A 20,100-nucleotide genomic window follows, 5' to 3' on the forward strand; every position below is an offset into this window, starting at 1 on the left:
GAGCACATTCTTAAAGATGTCTTAGCGGATGATTTTGGAATTTTGCTCCAATTTAAACCCCGCTCTAATCCCCTTTAAGACACCAACACGCCCCACCTGTATAGGACGGCCTCGCATAGTCAGGTTGTCACCGCCAGCCTTGGAAATTTCTTTGCCAGGCTTTTGTACTTCATCACCAACAGCTGTCCGGATCATTTCAGGGTCATTACAGATGGCAGTAACTGAACTGATGGACTATGGAAGAGAGAGAGAGGTCGATTGTAAAGCCCGCCCACAGAGAAAACTGATAGGTCTACTTAGCACAAAGCGAGATCAAGCAGGATTCATTCATTTTCTTTCTTTTTTCCCCCTCTCCCTCCCCCCTCTTAAAAAAAAATTGATTTCCAGGATATTGTATATCATTTGCGGGCATCAGGGAGCCGCTATCGATATGCGGGAGACTCCCGGAACTCCTGGGAGAGGTGGGATGTCTGACTGTATGTGGAAGTCTTTCTACCTCCAATGCTGATGCTCGATTAAATTCTATTGCACTTTTTTTTATATAAAGCAAATCCATAGACTGCTCAAAGATTTGGATTGACTGATCTGATGATACTTGCACAATTTGGAACTTGCTGCTGTTTTCCACTTTGCTCCTCTATCCATTTGTATTCTTCTTCACCAGTCTCTATTGACAAAGAATGCCCAATGTGTTTATCAGCTGATACAGAATTAGTAGAAAGGATTATGGCAAATGTCAATATTCAAGAAGCTGCTTGTACTACCTTGTACTTGTGTTTTGAAATGATATGTGTGAGTGGCATGCGAAGCCAAGCTTTTCACTTTATCTTGGTACATGTGATAATAATTTACCAATTACCAACCAATAAATTGCCTAAAAAAAACCTCTGAATTTAATTGTTTTCATTTTTTTCTTTTTCTTTTTAGGTCTAATGGCAATAAAGTGATTAATCATGGCTCTAATGATCCCAACAGTCAAGCTAAAATGGCTGGAGCATCTCAACAGCTCCTGGATCACAGAAGACAGCGAGTCCATTGCCACAAGAGAGGGCGTTTCTGTTTTGTATGATAAGCTAATTAGCAGTAAGGAAGTGGTACCATTACCACAGCAAGTGCTCTGCCTTAAGGGACCCCAGTTACCAGATTTTGAACGTGAGTCCCTCTCTAGCGATGAACAAGAACATTATTTGGATGCTCTCCTTAGTAGCCAGCTGGCTCTGGCAAAGATGGTGTGCTCAGATTCTCCATTTGCAGCAGCCCTTCGGAAACGATTATTAGTGTTGCAGCGTGTTTTTTATGCTCTTTCCAACAAATACCATGACAAAGGTAAAGTCAAACAGCAACAGCATTCACCAGAAAGCAGTTCTGGATCAGTGGATATCCATTCTGTCAGTGAACGGCCAAGATCCAGTACAGATGCTCTGATTGAGATGGGGGTTCGGACTGGATTGAGTTTATTGTTTGCACTATTACGACAGAACTGGATGACGCCTTCTACAGTGCCAGGACTGAACCTCTGCAATGATGTTATCAGTACAGCAATAGATGTGATTAGCTCATTACCACCATTGTCTTTAGCAAATGAAAGCAAAATTCCTCCAATGGGACTGGACTGCTTATCTCAAGTAACAACATTCCTAAAGGGAGTCACAATGCCGAACTCAGGAGCTGATATTTTGGGGCGAAGACTAGCATCAGAACTGCTCCTTGGTCTTGCAGCCCAGAGGGGTTCACTGCGATACTTTTTAGAGTGGATAGAAATGGCTTTGGCTGCATCTGCTGTCGTTAGTACCATGGAAAAAACAAAACTATCCCTGAGTTGGGAGGGAATGATCAGCTATGATTGTTTCATGAGTATTCTGGTGCAAATGAGGCGTTCTTTGGTATGTATCAAATCTAATTTCATTTGAGAAAATGGTATTAAAAAGGCTGTTGTTTGCTTGACAGGAAAGAACATGTTGCTTTGAATATATTAATTCCTTAAAGATTTTTTTAGCTGCACAATTCATGGGTCATTTAGTTTAAACATACAGGAATGATGCTAAGGGTATTGTTAATATTTAATAACAACTGCAATGGTATGCACAGTTGTCTACAGTAATGTGAAGAAACAATAAGATGGTTAACATGTGTAAGCTTTGAAGTACCAGTAGAGGCCATCTAGTGGAGCAAGCCCAGCCCAAATGGGCGTGGTTCAACATTGTATAATATTTCCTCCTCCACCACCATCCTGCACTTGCCCCTGCTGTCTCCAGCTCCAAAACTTTCCCCACATATTCTCAATCAGTTTCCCAGGAAAAGTAAAAGAAATGGATAATTTAATAAGAGTGGCTAAATGTATGTGAAATGTGGCAGGCAACATGTAGGAAAATAATAAATGGTTTTTATGTACAGAAATATTAGTGGTTCATAGAAGCAGCTTGTGGTTGTGAAAATTAAAAAAAATATCAACAGGTGGAGTATATGTGTAATTGTCCATCTTGGCATGAACTTTGAAGAAGCATATTACAGTCGACCTTCACTAATCCGACTACCTGTAATCCGGTTCCTTTGATAATCCGGCACTGATTATGCTTAGTGTGATCCTTCTGTAATTCGGCATTTTCACTGATCCGGCACTCCTCAGGTCCCAATGGTGCCGGATTAGTGAAGGTCGACCTGTATCTAAGTGGGAAGACGTTGCAGGACTCAAAGTGCAGAGGGAGCTGGGCATCCTCATGTACTGTTTGTAAAAGTTTAGTATGTAGATCCCACAAGCAATAGAAAAGAATGTTTATTGATAGAAAAGTAGAATGAAAAGTAGAAAGGTTGTACTTCAATTATGATGAGGACACACTTGGAGCACTATGTTTGGTGTTGGTTTTCCTATTTGAAGAAGAATGTTTTTGCATTAGAAGCAGTTCAGAGAAAGACTTACTAAACTAATAACTGAAATAAGAATGTTGTTTTATGAGGTTAGGTTGAACAGGTTAAACTTGCAGTGTTGGAGTTCAGGAAAGTGAGGACAGGCTTTATTGAAGCCTGTAAGATCTTTAAGGGTTTTGACTGAGTGAACATGGAGAAGATAATATCTTTTGTGAGAACATCAAGAATTATATTTATGTCATTGTTTAAAATAAGGTAAGGTTTTTTTGGGGCTCATGAGGCTTGGTAAAAACTCTTCTTTCACATCCCTTTCAGTATATTTTAAGATACAGGTAGGTGTTAATAAACAAAGGTAGGAGGAAAGGATTGGCCACAATTTTATTAATCAACAGAGCAGGCTTGAATGAATAGCGCTGTTGCTCTTAGTTTGTGAATTCATGTGTATATTATAGAAAGAGGAGTAATTGCTTTAGCTGAGGAAGTAGTTCTGAAAGTAATAGGGGACACTGTCAAAATAAAATGACTTGCACTCTGAAATGTAATGGGAAATCAGAGTGAAGATATCAGAGGGTCTGATCGATTTAAGACTTCACTGATTAATGGTGAGTTGCACAATAATAATAAAACAAGATCAAAATCTAATACGTTTGTAGAAAAATACAGAGAAAGACAGTATAAATTATGGTAATGAGTATGAATTTATAAAAAGTGGGAGGACAAAATGACTGCATGTATGAATTATCAAATCTGCTTCACATGAATCTTCTAACTTAGTTAAAGAAGGTTGATTTTAGAATATCAAAAGGATTATGGCCAATGCTTTTCAGAAAGGGCAAATGTAAGCAATGATCAGTGGTCCACTGAATCCATACCAACTATCTTGCAATAATATTGCACTAATGCCAGAAGCAAATTACAATGGTGAGTTAACCATTGTTTATTTAATATCTCAGTAATACTTGAGTAATATTGTAGATATTATTCCTAGGCTCCATGTTTTCTTTTGATTAGTTTTATGTTTAGGAGCTACCAAACCTAATAATTGCGATGAGGAAGTTTGTAAATGAACCCGAGAAGACTACCTACCTGTTGAAGCACAGCAAGATGTTCAATTTTTTTTTAATAAACAAAAAGTAAAACACCTGTTTCTTTGCGAAAGGAAGAGAGACGGTCATGTTTTTTTTTGGAAAAAGAAAGGCAGAAATAGTGAGTACCGGGTGATGATCATAAATTAAGAAAGAGCAGAAATAGCTGGCTACATAGACACATTTGATTGTACAACGAATAATCAGCTGATGTATACTAAACAAATTGAGCAGTATTTTGAAGCAAATGAAATAGCGGATGAGAAGTGATTGTCAGTTTTTGGTGGAAAAGCTTTTGCTGAGCAGTTTGACTGCTCTTAGCAAACCAGCTGAAATGAGCTTTGCTGATATTGTGAAAGTAATGCCGTAACATTTAGAATTGAAACTGTTGTTGTTTACAGAACACTTTAAGTTTACATAAGCAGAATCAAAATGAAGGGAGTCCATTTCAACGTGCATTGCTGAATTGAAAATGTGTATTGTCAGTTCAGTAATAGGCTTAATGATGCAATGAAAGATTGTGGAATCTTACAAGAAAGCATTCAGAAATGGATCCTAACTGAAGCACAACTTGCATTTAACAAAAAAAAAGCAGGTGAAATTGTTGCACCAATGGAAACAGCAAAAAGGGATGCAATTGAGTTGCAGCCAGGAATGAAGGTGAGCAGAACAAAATTGCAACGTCTAAACAGAAGCCTGCCTGGCCAAACAAATTATGATACCGTTGTGGCAGGGGTTCGGGTACACCAGACCAATGCTGGTTTAAAGGTGAAACTTACAGAAAACGTAACAAAGTAAGGTGCATACAAAGAGAATGTTGGTGAGACAAAAATAAATGGACCTCACAGGTAAGAGAAAAAGATTAAAAAGTCAAGTTGCATCTTCAAAAAGAGTAGTAATCTGCATACTGTTGATGAAAAATTTGCTAATGATGACAGTGGCACAGAACAGGCTGGTCTTGAAATTTACAATATTAACAATAGACAATGCACTATAGCTTACACAAGGTGTGAACAGTAAATTAATTAAAATGGAATTGGACACTGACTTGGCTGTTTCAGCCATTCCACAAAATGAGTTCGAATGGCATTTCAAAGATACTGAACTGAAGCCTGTAGGTAACCAACTAAGAACTTATACTGGAGAAAAGATAACTCCTGTGGGAATGACATTCGTCACAGTGAAATACAACAATCAGCAAGACACATTGGGCTTGTATGTATTTAAAAACAGGAGGACCAGCAATGTGGAATCGTGATTGACTAAGACAATTACAACCCATCCACCATTTGCATGCCCCATCCCTTGCAAAAGAGTCAACAGGAGCCAAATTAAGAAAGGCACTGGATGATGCCACAGGTGTTCAAGGATGACATTGGAAAGTTCAGACATGTCAACTGTAAAATAGTGTAAAGTGAAAATGCCACATCCAAGTTTTACCAAGCCAGTCCAGTTCCTTATATCATCTGTGATAAAATAGCCAGTGAGCTAGATTGCAGGGAAGCTGAAGAAATTGCTTTCAAGGTTCATTACAGCCCATGGGCAACACCCGTGGTCCTGGTAGCCAAGAAGGAAGGGTCTGTCAGGACCTGTGGTGATTTTACGGTCACTATCAGCCCACTACTGAAAGTGTATCTATACCTTCTGCCCAGAATAGAAGATATATTTTGCAAACCTTTCTGAAGGAAAATACTTAAGCAAAGTGGATTTAGTTGAAGCCTACCTGCAAATGAAGATGGAACGAGAGTCCAAAGTATTCCTCAGTGTTAACACTCACAATGGGTTTATTGCTATAATAGGCAAATTTTTGAGTGACATCTGCACCAGCACTCTGGCAGAAAGCTATGGATCAGGTACTGCAATGCTGCCCAGGCATTCAGTGTTACCTGGATGACATGGTTGTTACCAGCAAGAATGACGAGAAACGTCTCCGAGACCTCAAGACGGTGCTAAAAAGATTAGAAGGTTATGAGCTCAGAGCACGGTGCAACAAGTGCGAATTCTTTAAACCAAGAATCACTTACTGTGGTTACACCATTGACACAGAAGGATTACATATGTGTGCTGAGAAAATTCTAGCAGTGGTGGATATCCCAATGCCAAAGGATGTGTCACTGTTGTGGTCCTTTTTAGGATTTGTCAATTACCATATCAAGTTCCTGCCAAACCTGGTTTAGAGCTCCATCTCTTGAACTTGTGACTACAGATCGGGAAGAAATGGCCATGGACAAAGCAATGTAAAGTGGCTTTCAAAAAGGTTACAGGAAATGGTGACGTCAGACATTATGATTCACGTTGTCCAGTGAACTTTGCCTCTGACACCTCGCCTTAGGGTATGGTTTCAGTCATGTCACCATGTCATGAGAAATGGAAGTGGATGCCCCATAGCCTTTGTATCATATTTCCTTACCGCAGCAGAGAAAAATTATGCACAGATTGACAGAGGCCTTGAGTCTGGTTCGGGGTGTAAGACGTTTCAACCAATAGTTGTAAGGGAGAGAGTTTACCCTCATTACTGATCATCAACCACTAGCGCCCATTTTCAATCCATGGAAGTGTGTTCCACTAACAGCAGCAGCATAAGTGCAGAGATGAGCTCTGTTTCTTGGAAGACACAATTACAAGATCGAATTCAAAGGATGACTAATTATGGGAATGCTGGTGGATTGTCCTGTTTACTCTTGCAAAAGGAAATGCCTGAAAAGTTTACAAAAGATGCCACGCCTCTTGATGTATTCTTCCTAATGCAAGTTGAAAGTCTCCCTATTAGGACAGAGATGATCCAAATGAAAACCAGAAGAGACCCCTCACTATCTAGAGCCTACAAAATAACTGGTATGTGTAGCAGAAATTCTGGTGCCTCCATTGTCACCAGTGCCAGGATGAACTTGCCCTTGATGGGGGGTGCCTTAAGTGGGGTTTGGGAATTGTGCAATCCTAGCAGAGAGCTAATGTGTTGGAGGAGTTGCATGTTTGCCACCTAGGCATGGTCAAATGAAGGCATTGGCTTGAAGCTTTGTCTTGTGGCCTGGGATAGATCAGCAGATCAAGCAGCTTGCTATGCACTGTTCGGGATGCCAACACGTCCAGAAGAAAGGTGCCCAGAGCTGTCAGAAACACTTCCTGCAGTTTTGGAGTCAACTTCTACAACTGCCATGGAGGAGGCCCCAGACCCTGAGATTGTTTTACAGCCACAAATCTCACTTGCCAAGCAGAGTGACCCCACCTCCAGTCAAGAAAGACGTTTTCCCACAAGAGTAAGAAATTTTCCACTGATTAAATATTTGGGGCCTGAATGGGACAATTTAATAGTTCGGTAATATTTGAGCAATACTGTAAATGTACTTGAATGAACTTTCTCTGTTTATGTAATTATTACAGATTATATGTGAACCCCATACGTCATTACACCACCACATCCTAAGTGTGCGCCTCAGTAAAGTTAAAAAGAAGAGTAGACATGTTATTTCTGGCTCTGTGTTTTTCTTTTGATTGGTTTTGTTTTGTAGGTAATAGTAACCTACCAATCTGTGCATCTTTGGGATATAGGGGCTGAAAGGTCACAAGGTCACAGGTGAAGGGGCAGTCTCCACGCAGACAGCATTGGAAGTTCTGATTGAACCCAGGTTGCTGGAACCATGAGGCAGTATCGTTCTGGCTGTGACATTATGCTGTCCCATTGCTTCATATGTGGATTTTGCCACAACTTCAGATAACCAAATCTATTTTTTTTTCCAAGATGAAAATAAATAATCAAGGCATAGTTATCTGTAGAAGACTGCATCACTTAACACTTATAGAATGTTACAGCACAGGCTGCAATTTTGTCCGTTGAATGTCATGACTCTTTTGAAGAGCTATCCAGTTATACCCACACACTCACTCTTTTCCATATCCCTGTGATTTATTTTCTGATATTTAGCCAGGTCCATTAATGAATATGCAGGTACACCTCCACTGAGCCGTACAATTCAAATCATAATCGCTTGTTGAGTAAAAATATTTTTTTTCACGCAGCTTAGACCTTAATGTTACTGACATTTCACCCATTTATAAAAACTTATCTTTCTTTGTAAACCCATCATGATTTTAAGACCTTTGAGTCTTCTCAGCCTTCCCTTCACTTGGAATAACTTCTGCTTTCCTGGTTTATCTCTGTAACAGTTTTCCCTCATCTCCTGTGTGTAACTGTAACAAATTTCATGTGCCTATCCCAGAGATGCTCCTTTCTGAAAGTTTAAAAGGTTAGACTGATAGTTTCCATGATAAATATGAGTGTGCTGAGTTTTACTACATGTAATTTTAGAGGAGTAATAGAACACTGAGGAGCTGGGAAATTTGAACATTAGAGGACATGTCTTTAAGAGGGGGTAGGTTGCAAAGTACAGTAGAGACTTGTTATGGAAATTGACAGGGCACTCAGAATTTTATCAGGTGTATTAGAATACACAAAGAGATAAAGTTATACAAGAGATGATTCAGATAATCAAGCTATTTTACAGAATTATTTCAAAATGAAGGCAGAAGTCATTTGAAAGTGGAGAGAAGATCATTTGGGGCTTCATCGGGATAAGGGCTTTCTCATTTAATGGAAAATAGAATAGATTGTTTGAGGTGTTTAAAATTTATGAAGTTTTTGCAGAATGTAAGGAATGGAAGCAAAAAGCAGTTATTTGGATTACTTCCATAAGATTGTGGCTGATATTTTCCCTTTAGTACCACATTCATAACCTAAGCCCATAGCCCTGTTTCCATTAACATTCAAAAATCTATTATTCTGTAGGGATTTCGAAGGATATGTTAACTTTGTGTTGAAGAAATTTCTTGTCATTTCGGTCCTGAACGTCCAAATCCTAATGGTGAGATTTTTCCCTGCTGGGATATCCGAAACATCTTCCCCGTGTTCGCTTAGAAATAATGTTGGCTTGTTCAGTGAGATTGCTGTAGATATTGCTTTCTGTCATGTATGTATAGAGTTGCATGCACTACAGATATCAGAACATTATTTACGGATTAGTTGCCCTCTTTACATTTATTATGTTTCCATTGCTCTGCTATCAGTATTTATTGAGACTGTTGTTTCACCTTTTTAGTTTAACAGCACAAACAGACACAGTATGATTGATGTCCATTGTTCCACCTAATTTAGAGGGGAGGAGGAAATTTTGAGAAATGTTGAAATTGCCCAGTCATTTCATTTTCTCTCTGTCTATACTTGGCCACAACCTTTCCTGCTTTGGGATTATTCTGAGTCTCTCCCATGCAACTGTGGCAACCACACTGATACCCCTGATCTATTTGTACTGCATTTTGTTGAGGCATCAACTTTACTGGCTGAAATTTGACAAAATTTTAATAGGTTGTCCAAACTTTTCTTTTCATAGGGTTCATCAGCTGATAGGAGTCAGTGGCGAGAACCTACTAGGACACCCGATGGCTTGTGCTCATTATATGAGGCAGCTCTCTGCCTCTTTGAAGAGGTATGGAAGAAAGTTCCATGCATATTTTGTTGATTTAATTATTTCAACTAATTGTCTAACAGACTTGTTTTGGAACTGTTTTATGCTCATAGTATACTTGTGCAGATATACGGTATTACATCTCCATTGAATTACTTTTGCATTATAGAAGCTTACATTGGCAAATGTATAATCAGTTAAGTAAGCTGAATGTTCCTGTTGATGAGATTACTTGTTTTTGTTAATTTTGAGTTCTAAAGCTTAAAACTGATTGTTTGCTTTGTCTTTGGTTTTAGGTTTGTCGAATGGCATCGGATTACTCTAGGACATGTGCAAGCCCCGATAGTTTGCAGAGTGGTGATACTCCAATGGTGTCAGAAACATGTGAAGTATATGTGTGGGGTAGTAACAGCAGTCATCAGCTAGTTGAAGGAACACAGGAAAAAATTCTGCAGCCTAAACTAGCCCTAAGTTTTGCTGATGCACAAACTGTAAGTAGAGTAGTTACATCTCCTCTGTTCTTTAGTTTCAGAACTGGCACGTGTTACAATAAAAGAGGAATCGTGTTGAGCTGTCGGGGTGAATACATCAAGAATTGACTAGATGTATCTACTAGAGACACAACGTATATCTACAGTGTTTTTTAGTCATCTTGTGAATATTTTGGTAGATGAGCTTTTGAAGAAGAGAAAGCATTAATTTGCATGAAGAAGCTTTTGGGAATATTGTATCAACACACATAAAAGTTGCTGGTGAACGCAGCAGGCCAGGCAGCATCTCTAGGAAGAGGTGCAGTCGACGTTTCAGGCCGAGACCCTTCGTCAGCACTAAGGGTCTCGGCCTGAAACGTGGACTGCACCTCTTCCTAGAGATGCTGCCTGGCCTGCTGTGTTCACCAGCAACTTTTATGTGTGTTGCTTGAATTTCCAGCATCTGCAGAATTCCTGCTGTTTGGGAATATTGTGTAATGTTTTTGCAAATGGGTTGGAACATTTAATTTCAATAATTTATTCTGAAATGTGTTCTGATTATGTTGTCATTATATGTGTTAAGTGAACTTACTGGAAAGTGATTTATCTCCTTTGGTAAAATTCCATCTTCAGCATCTTTTGGCCATTTCGGTAAAACTCTTATAATCTAGCATCCTTATGACTTTGGTGGCCAGGCTTGAAGATTTTCTGGACAATTGGCTATTATTCTTATCATACCTCAACACACTTTTAATTCATGTTTAGTGTAATAAATGTGCCAGTGAACCCATTAAATGGAAAGTGAAAATGGAGATTAGTGCTCTGGTATATTGAAAGGGAATTTGGGAAACGGAGACCCTGGTGAGTTTAAAGAGAGTGCAAGTAAAGGGGCCTTGGTGAGTTTAATGGGAACATGGGGAATAGGACCCTACTAAACCATTGAGACTACCAAACAATGAGATAGCAGATTACAGGAGATTTACTGCAATAATAATAATACAAACTCTATTGACCATGAACAAGCACAGTTACCTTCCCTTGAGTGAGATGTGACTTCTTGATCCCCTTTCCCCTTTGCCTTAATTTTTATGAGAGCTTCTTGATGATGACTTGGTCACATTTTGCCTTGAAATCAACTCCCCTTACTATTTGAATTTAGCTCTTTATTCCATGTTTAGTGAAAGTTTTTGTTGCGGTGAGTAGGTTATTGGTGAATAAGTGCCACTTCATAGCACTGAAAATTTTCTGATGATTCAGAGTAGATTTACTGTATAGTAATCAACCCAACTGGATTTTTTTTCTGTTTTCTTTTGAAACAGGAGAAAATTGGATGCGTTTCCATATTGTAGGGTCACTGTTATTGTATTGTACTGTGATAATTTTACTGGAGATGTGGTGACTTCTAAAATACAACTTTTCATGCTACAGCCCAGGTGTTTTCTGTTGCCATGGACTTCGCTATATACACTTCTCTCAACTATTTGATAAACAATAAACCAGAAAATGCTGGAAAAGCACAATGGTCATGTAATGTAGCTAATGTCCACAAAGAGAGAAACAGTCTAAATGTTTCAGGTCGGAAACCCTTTGTTGGCAGTTGATGTAAGTTGGAGAAAAATGAATTGGTTGAAGATTGGCTTGCATGATGGTGAGAATCTTTGGGAGGAAGCTGCAACAGCTTATTCATGTAACACATCTCTTTGAACAAGATTACAAATTAGGCTTGACAACTTAAAGTGGCCACAACATTTTCACATAGGCCTGGTGTTGCGCCTGTTATGTTCTGCCACAGACCTCATTGAACCAGTGTTGATGCTTCTAACATGAGGCAGGTGCCTAAACATTAGGTTACAAATTGTAGGTTTCTTCTATTGATAGTCTTCAACATCTAATGAATGCCCAATCCTTAATTGTCCATTTATCCCATTTAGCATTATTGTAGTGCCCAAGTATCTTTGTGTTGACAGACCTTGCAGGCATAAATATTGTTCTGATTCTTAAAGAGAATTTGAATCTGGTTTAGTACCACCAGCATATACCATGAAGTTTATTGTTTTTGTGGCAGCAGTACGTTGCAATACATAATAATAGCTACAGAATTACAGGAAGTGTATGTGTGGCAGAGGGGAAGAAGCTGTTCCTGAATCATTGAGTGTGTGCCTTCAGGCTTCTGTACCTCCTTCCTGATGGTAGCAGTGAGAAGAGGGCATGTCCTGGGTGATTTGGCTCCTTAATGATGGATGCTGCCTATGAGGAGGATTTGTAAGTAGTTTGCTTTAGCATCGTTGAAGATGTAGGAATGAGAATTGTGTTTTAGCATAGCCTGCATGAAATGTTCTTTGACAAGGACTCGCATGTCAGACTAGTCACTGAACTAAAAGTCTAGGGATCCAGGGAATATTAATAAGTTTGATACAAGATTGGTTTAATAACATGGAGTAATGGTTGAAAGCTGTTTGCACTTTACTTTCTTAACGGTCAGTGCTTGTTCTCATGCTTGTCTAATACAGATTTAAATGGAGATGGTATTATTAAGTTTACTGACGTCATAAAATTTGGCTCTGTGGTTGATGGTCAAAAAAAGACAGCAAAGTCCAGCAAGGTGTCATTGGATTAGACATTTGGGCATAAAATTGTTAAATGCAATTCACATTGAAACATCAGGTGATGCAGTTGAGGAGAATAGAGAAAGGAAAATCTTACACAGTAAATAGAATTCTAAAAAGTGTTGGTGAACACAGACTTTGAATTGCATGAGCAGTTCTTGAAGTTAGTAGGGTGGGTTTAGATAAGTAAGATGCCTTCCTCTCTTGGTAAATAGTTCGAAATTGTGGAGTAATTAAATGCTTGAACTCCTTCAAACCAAGTGCAGAAGAGCTGGAGGACTGTATTTTTCTGGTGGCTAGGACAGGGATAATGTTATTGCATTAGGATTTGAGGATGTGTCCACACTGCTGAATTTCAGCTGTAAGGAAATAATTGAGTAGGGCAAGGTTATTGAAAAATAAGAGCTGAAGAGAGATTGAATTACATATAATTAAGGATTGAAACAGGCTTAATGGAAGGATTCATTTCTCTTGAATGCTCAATATCATGGAAAAATAGGCTTCATAGTAAAATAATTTGAATCATAGGAACACTTTTCATCAAGATTGTTGTAAATCTGGAACTTGAAGCCTTAAAGTGTGGTGGAAACAGAAACCTTAATCAAATTTAGCAAGTATTTGGTTATGTATGTGAATGGTCTACTCTTCCATGGCTGTTCGCTGAGACATGGAAAAAGGATTTAGTTGGATCTCCCTCATAAATGTGATGGGATGAATGGATTCCTCCCTTGCTCTAAATTCCCATGACTGTATGAAAACAATTAATGAGCAATTAACATTTTCAGGTTCAAGAAGATCAGTATTTTTGTTTAAATTGCATGCATGTCACCATTCAACTTGTAGTTTACTTTCCCAAATGTCTAAGAGAAAAATCTAATGCCTAATGATAATGGATCTTTAAAACAATATGTTTCTTTACTATTTGGTTCTGCGATTTTTATGATAAATGGTTGCAAACAATGATTTTTTTTATGCGCTGTATCTTTTCAAATCTCTATATAGTGTAATTCAGTTAATTGTGGTGGAATTCTTCTTTCTCACTTAGATTGAAGCTGGACAGTATTGCACATTTGTCATAGCATCTGATGGATCAGTAAGGGCATGTGGCAAAGGCAGTTATGGAAGGCTTGGTCTTGGTGATTCAAATAATCAATCAACCCTGAAGAAATTAAATTTTGAACCACATCGAGCTATCAAAAAAATCTCCTCGTCAAAAGGCTCGGATGGTCATACTTTGGCATTTACCACTGAGGGAGAAGTCTTCAGCTGGGGCGATGGAGACTATGGAAAACTTGGGCATGGTAACAGTTCAACACAGAAATACCCGAAACTAATTCAAGGACCTCTGCAAGGAAAGGTAAACTGTAGTGAAAAGTTTTGGAAGAATTTATTTCTTGTCTGATTGTTGATGATGAAAAGGAATAATTGATTTGTAAATTATTCCCAGAATAATGGTTAAAACTATAATAACTCCCATCTGTTTTAAATCAAAATGAAATATTTCTATTGCTTTGTGGCTCTTTAAGTTGATGTCCTTTTTTGTTCTTTTAAAGGCTGTTGTATGTGTCTCTGCTGGCTACAGACACAGTTCAGCTGTCACAGAAGATGGTGAATTGTATACGTGGGGTGAAGGAGACTTTGGAAGATTAGGTAAGGTTGGTTAGGTTTTAAATTTGCCTGATTATAGGTGGATTGCATACAGAAATTGGCAACACTAGTAATGAACTTCATGACAGTCTTGAGTTGAACAAAGAAAATTAGTTTGGTTTTGTTTGAGTATAATATCAACCATGTGAATTAGCTGATGTGTAACAAAGCACAATTGAGATAGAAAATGCTATTTGTGATATAACTTGAATAGTTTTAAGTGTCTGTGCTTAATTTGAACCCAACAATTCAATGACAGATTTGGTCATGTAAAGTAACCGTGTGGGCACCTTATTAATAACAATGGAGCCTTGCGGTTATAACCACTCATGGGGAAGGCTTCGGGAGTAAATCCAGAGGAAAAATCTGGAGCTGGAGTCCCTAAGGCAGTCTTGCGTTAAATTCAACGCTGACTGGCAACCTAGTGACACCGCTGGTGCCAAACTGTATTGGTTTCTGCCGTTCTTTTGGATTTGTCAGTTATGTGGAGAGGGTAGCCTCCTGCATGGGCAACAGCTTGCTCTCCATATTGTACTGCCCTGGCATGCGTGCGACTTCGCTGGACAGAAAGGACGCAACATCCATGGTCGACCCTGGCCAACTGAGGTCTTATAGAGAATAACAGCTGAGTTAGCATTGCACTCAGCAAGCACTGCATATTATGTCAATGCATCGTGGGGTTTAGTGAATAGGTGGTGACTTGACTTTATTTAATTTTACAGTTGGACTTCCTTAATCTTATAGTTTTTATTTACAAAGGAAGGTAAGTAAAAGAAGTGGTAAGCACGTTTCTTGCCAGTGTCCCGGTTAGTTAGATAACTAACTGGCACTGTTAACTCAAGTTATAGACAGCCAACTTGTGGAACATTTGGAACATAAATCTATGAGTTCTGCAAAAGAGTAGTGCACGCCCACTGAATGCAATGTCTACAGAGTGTCAGTTTTGGTCAGGCGGGACAAAGATAGAATTTTATATCAGCCAAACACCATTAGATTATAATTACTGTATACATATAACTAAAATTAGTTTCAAACAATTATTAACAAGTATATATAGGAAGGTGCAGGGAAAGGGCCAGCAACACTTACATCCACTAATCTTAACACTATTATTTTCGTCAGTCTTATTTACAGCCTAGCATCATTTTATGGACATACATTCAGTCTATGTATATAAGCTATGTTACGTATTTGTATTTTTTTAATTGGTTTAGAGGGAAAAGATAAATGACAGGAAGTTAGAAGGTGCTGTATAACCTACCTTAAATTTTGATGTAATGTGTTCTAAGTTAATTATTGCAGTGCATCCTAGTTTGTTGTACGGGATAAGAGTTTGGGATAGTGGATTATAGTCAAATTTCTTTCAGTTTTCTGTGACGCCAGAACTTGTCTAGTGTCAATGGTAGAGTGGGTTGCATAGATTGTTAAAGACGTATCTTGTCAGACTGAGATAAAACATACTGGAGGATATTTTCCACTGCATTACACTTTGGCAGTTGGTCCTGTTTGGGTCTAGTTATACCTTGCCTAAAATTTGATTCTGCTGGGTCAGTGCCTAGACCTGTGCTGCAACAAGCAGTGGATTTAGACCTAGTAATATCATATTTTGTTCTTTTTGTTTCTGCGTATTAGAGGGCTCTAACTTGAATGCTTTCAAGGTTGTTGCCTTGGTTCAATGATCCCCAGGGTGTATCAAGAAACATTTGGATAGTAATATACTTCGATCAAATTGATATCTAGCAAATAAATAGTGTTGCATTTCCTCTTGTTTATAATGTTTTTGTACATTTTTAACATTAATATTTAGGCTGTGAACTTTCTCTGCTGTTGGGTCTGTTTAGGCGAGTAAATGTATAACTGCCGTGCTATTTCCAAACATATTCTGGTCCTACCTATATTGGTGCTACCATTTGGCATTAATGACATTTGTTCAAAAGCATTGTACCTAATGTACCTAACATATTTGCAGTGATTACGTTTCTTTTTGCTGCTTCAGGAGATGTATGAATGTTCTGTTGATTATACCAATTAGCCTCTGTGTAGACCATTTATTGTTTCATATTGTTGAAGAATATTTTAAAAAACATACAATAAATATAAAAACATAAGATAGCTTGTATACATTGATTGTATTTCTATAAACTGATAATAGGCTGTGCATAAGGTGACTAACGGGAAATAATAAAGTGATGGAGTTAGTAGATGGAGGTGCTGATCAGCCTGACTACATGGGGAAAGTAACTGTATTTGAGTCTGGTGGTCCTGGCATGGACACTATGCAGCCTCCTCTCTGATGGGAGTGGACAAACAGTCATGAGGAGGGTGGGTGGGATCCTTCAGGATGTCAATGGCCCTTTTTCCAGCACCTTTCTGTATATATGTCCTTGATGGCACGTAGGCTGGTGCTAGTGATGCATTGGAAGTTTTGGCCACCCACTGTAGCACCCTCTGTCCATTGCAGTGCAGTTTCCATGTCAAGCAGTGATACAGCTTGTTAGGACACTCTCTATTGTGCATCTGTAGAATGTAGAGGCCTTTGTGACCTTTCTAGACTGCATAGGATGTGTTCTGGGGCCATGAGAAAGACAGACTGCCAACTTTGTTTTCATGGAGGGAGATGAGCATAACCGTACTTTCATCTTCCAGCTGTTCCACACATCATTTGCATATGTAAGATTCTGTTTGAACAATGCTTAGCAAAGCAAATTTGGAACATTCTTGTAGGTACTGGTGTGGATTTTTGCAAATATAACAAAGTGAGGCATTTTTAATGAAAGCTGTACCACATTTTAATTCCAAAATCTACACTCAAAAGCACATTTAAAGACTCTGTGTAAAAAAAAAAATAGTAATAATTCAATAAATCATCACGTCAGACCAGCCTCTTAAGGTGAAACCCCAACTCATCGTTAGTGGTTGTGAATTATGTACATTTCTCCCAATTACATTACTCTACACAGCCCCCCCACCCCCACCCCCAGAATTCACTAAAACCAGCATTGTGAGCTTGTCTGAAGCACTGTCTGTCTTGGGTCCTGTGTCCCATGGGTGAAGGAGCAGCAGGTGCCTCTGGCTCGTCCAGAGGTGTGTTAACACACTCATGGTTGCGTTGTGATGCCGGGGCATGGCAGCAGAATACTCCAAATCTTGACGGGCCGGTTTAAGGTGATCTACTGAAGTACATTCAGGTTTACCCCCTTATCTATGACAAGATTTTTCTCTCTCAGTTCCAAATTGCGGAATGAGCTGTCATAAGGGGACCTAAGGGGATGTTGGTATGCATCACAGCAGAGGAAAACAAATGACCCGGAATGTAGGTAAACAGGAGTCCAAGAATACGTCATGTTGGCAGATAGGAACAGATGAAAAGGAATTGGATTTACTGAGGTGGGTGGAACACCGTTGAGAGGCCAGCCCAGACAGTTGTAGTATCAGAGATGAAATCACCTGGCAGTCATAACAGCTCCCCGTACACTAACTCTGCCACGGGCGACTGCAGGTCCTATTTTGGAGCCCTTCTGAGCCCTATCATGGGAAGTGATCATGCCAACACTCATCCATCAGGGAAGCCCTCAGAGCAGCCTTTAAGGAGCGGTAAAACCGCTCACATGGGCCATTGGACTGCGGGTGATATGCCGTGGTGTGACGTAGCCTAATGCCAAGGTTCAGGGCCATCGCAGCCCTGAGGTTTGAAATGGATTGGGGTCCACGGTCAAGAAATTATCTGCCAAACTGAGCAACCCAGATACTGATGACCGCCTGAGCCACATCTGCGGCCATCGTTGATGCTAGAGGTACAAACTCTGGCCACCTGGTGGTGTGGTCCACCATGGTAAGAAGTTGCGTAAGATGGTGGGAGGGGGGAAGAGGGCCAAGAAGGTCCACAGTGACATAGTCAAACCATCACTTAGGGACCTCAGAAGGTGCCATCACACACCTGACTCGAGCCTCGTAGATGGGGAGTTGGAAGTTGCTCTCTGCGCAATTTCTTGCCTCTGACCGACTCTTTCAGCTGTATTGTGTACATAGCTATTTCAGATCAGTTTCTGGTAATGTGATAAGCCAGTGTACAGTTCAAAATGTGCATGCTCTTGGGTTACACAGGCAATATGGCATCAATCCTGTTAGAATTTGCTATACCTTTCGCTTGTCTGTAGGAATGGATTTTGGTCCAACTTACTTTTAAAGAATTTTCTAATTTCAGGTAATCCTTGCCACCTGTGTTTTCCACCCCCTGTCAACCCGCCTCTGGTATTTTTTTGTCTCCTTTCCCATCTTGATTCGATCCACCTACTACTCACAAAACTCCTCCTCCACATCCTCCCCAACAGGTTTCACCTGCCCTTATTTCCCCAGATGGTTCCCCTTATCACCTTACCTATTTAGCAGAGTACAGCAGTAATAATCTTTGGTGTTTTCCTCCTAGTTGTTTTTAAACTTTAACCCCCTGTCCCCCTACCCCCTTCTAGTTCCATCTGCCTTTTTACTGGATATGCCTCCAACTATCATCCATCTTCCTCTCTATCCCAAATCAGCCTCTCCCCCCCCCACCCCCAAATCTGTTGCATCTTCCTGTCAGCCTTCACCCCTCCTCAATCCACCACTCTCCTGCAGGTCCCTACCCAGCATTCCTCTCACTCGTTTCTCCACTCTTAGGCCTGATGCGGGGTTTGTTTGACAATCCCTATGATCCCCTGCAGATGTACTTGACCCACCCAGCTACTCCAGCAAATTGTTTGTTGCTCCAGATTCCAGTATCTGCAGTCCCGTCTTTCTGTTTCTAAAATGTCAGCTGATCTTCCTTGAGAATCTAAATTTCAACTGCACTTTATGCTAAAACCAGGGCATTATTTTCACTTTTTATTTGTAACATTTGCCTTTGGAGCTGCCTTATATTTTGTATGCATGTTTTACTGTTTTCTCTGTCAACAGTAAAATCCATTAGATACATGAAATAGTTGATTCACCTCTCCTCGCCTTGCATACCATTGGCAAAGTGTGGTGCTTAATGTCTTCAGTTAATTTTTACCATGAAATACAGAAGCTTCAGATGACTGATCACGCATTACTCTCAAAAATACTTGAAGGGCAATGGGTCCCAGGGAAGGTAATCTCTGAAAATTATTATGTTTGATTGCCCACTCAGCAGCTTTTATTTTATTGTTGTTACATTGCTTAGCCTTTTTAAATCACTTGGGCACACTAGTGTGGTTCATTAAACCCATAGTACATTTTTTTTAGCTGCTACAGGAGTGAATCGAAACAGGCGGATTTTAGAACCAAGCTATGGATGGCTAGATTAAAAGAATATAGATGAAACCAGGAGCAAGGAAGTAGTTAAACATTGGATTCAGCAAAAGAAACTGTGCAACTAATAATGTGATTTGAAGAATAGGTAAATATTGTATTTTGTCCTTGTGCTTGAAGACACGAAAGACATCACAATAATAGAAACATAGAAAACCTACAGCAGAATACAGGTCCTTCGGTCCGCAAAGCTGTGCCGAACATGTCCTTGCCTTAGAAATTACCTAGGGTTACCCATAGCCCTCTATTTTTCTAAGCTCCATGTATCCAGAAGTCTCTTAAAAGACCCTATCATATCCGCCTCCACCACCGTTGCTGACAGCCCATTCCAGCACTCATCACTCTGCGTTTTAAAAAAAAAGCACCACCAACAACAATAACAACAACTTACACCTCTCATCTCCTCTGTACCTACTTCTAAGCACCTTAAAACTGTGCCCTCTCACGCTAGCCATTTCAGTCCTGGGAAAAAGTCTCTGACTATCTACAAGATCAATGCCTCCCATCATCTTATACACCTCTATCAGGTCACCTCTCATCCTCTGTCGCTCCAAGGAGAAAATGCTGAATTCACTCAACCTATTCTCATAAGACATGCTCCCCCAATCCAGGCAACATCCTTGTAAATCTCCTCTGCACCCTTTCTATGGTTTCCACATTC

General features: G+C 39.6%; 1 protein-coding gene across 9 annotated transcripts in view; it reads left to right on the forward strand.

Annotated features, from left to right (window-relative positions):
• The window catches only part of herc1 (HECT and RLD domain containing E3 ubiquitin protein ligase family member 1), a 270,719-nt gene that overhangs the window by 45,407 nt on the left and 205,212 nt on the right, over positions 1-20,100 (forward strand). For all 9 annotated transcript variants that reach the window (XM_063070950.1, XM_063070953.1, XM_063070952.1 and 6 more), the window contains exons 2-6: positions 928-1,883; positions 9,335-9,430; positions 9,706-9,900; positions 13,531-13,842; positions 14,039-14,135. In XM_063070950.1, coding sequence (XP_062927020.1) covers positions 954-1,883; positions 9,335-9,430; positions 9,706-9,900; positions 13,531-13,842; positions 14,039-14,135 — 1,630 coding nt within the window. In that variant the 5' untranslated portion in view covers positions 928-953. The remainder of the gene's footprint in view (positions 1-927; positions 1,884-9,334; positions 9,431-9,705; positions 9,901-13,530; positions 13,843-14,038; positions 14,136-20,100) is intronic.

The sequence above is a fragment of the Mobula hypostoma genome, chromosome 18 (assembly GCF_963921235.1).
Source record: "Mobula hypostoma chromosome 18, sMobHyp1.1, whole genome shotgun sequence".
Lineage (NCBI taxonomy): Eukaryota > Metazoa > Chordata > Chondrichthyes > Myliobatiformes > Myliobatidae > Mobula > Mobula hypostoma.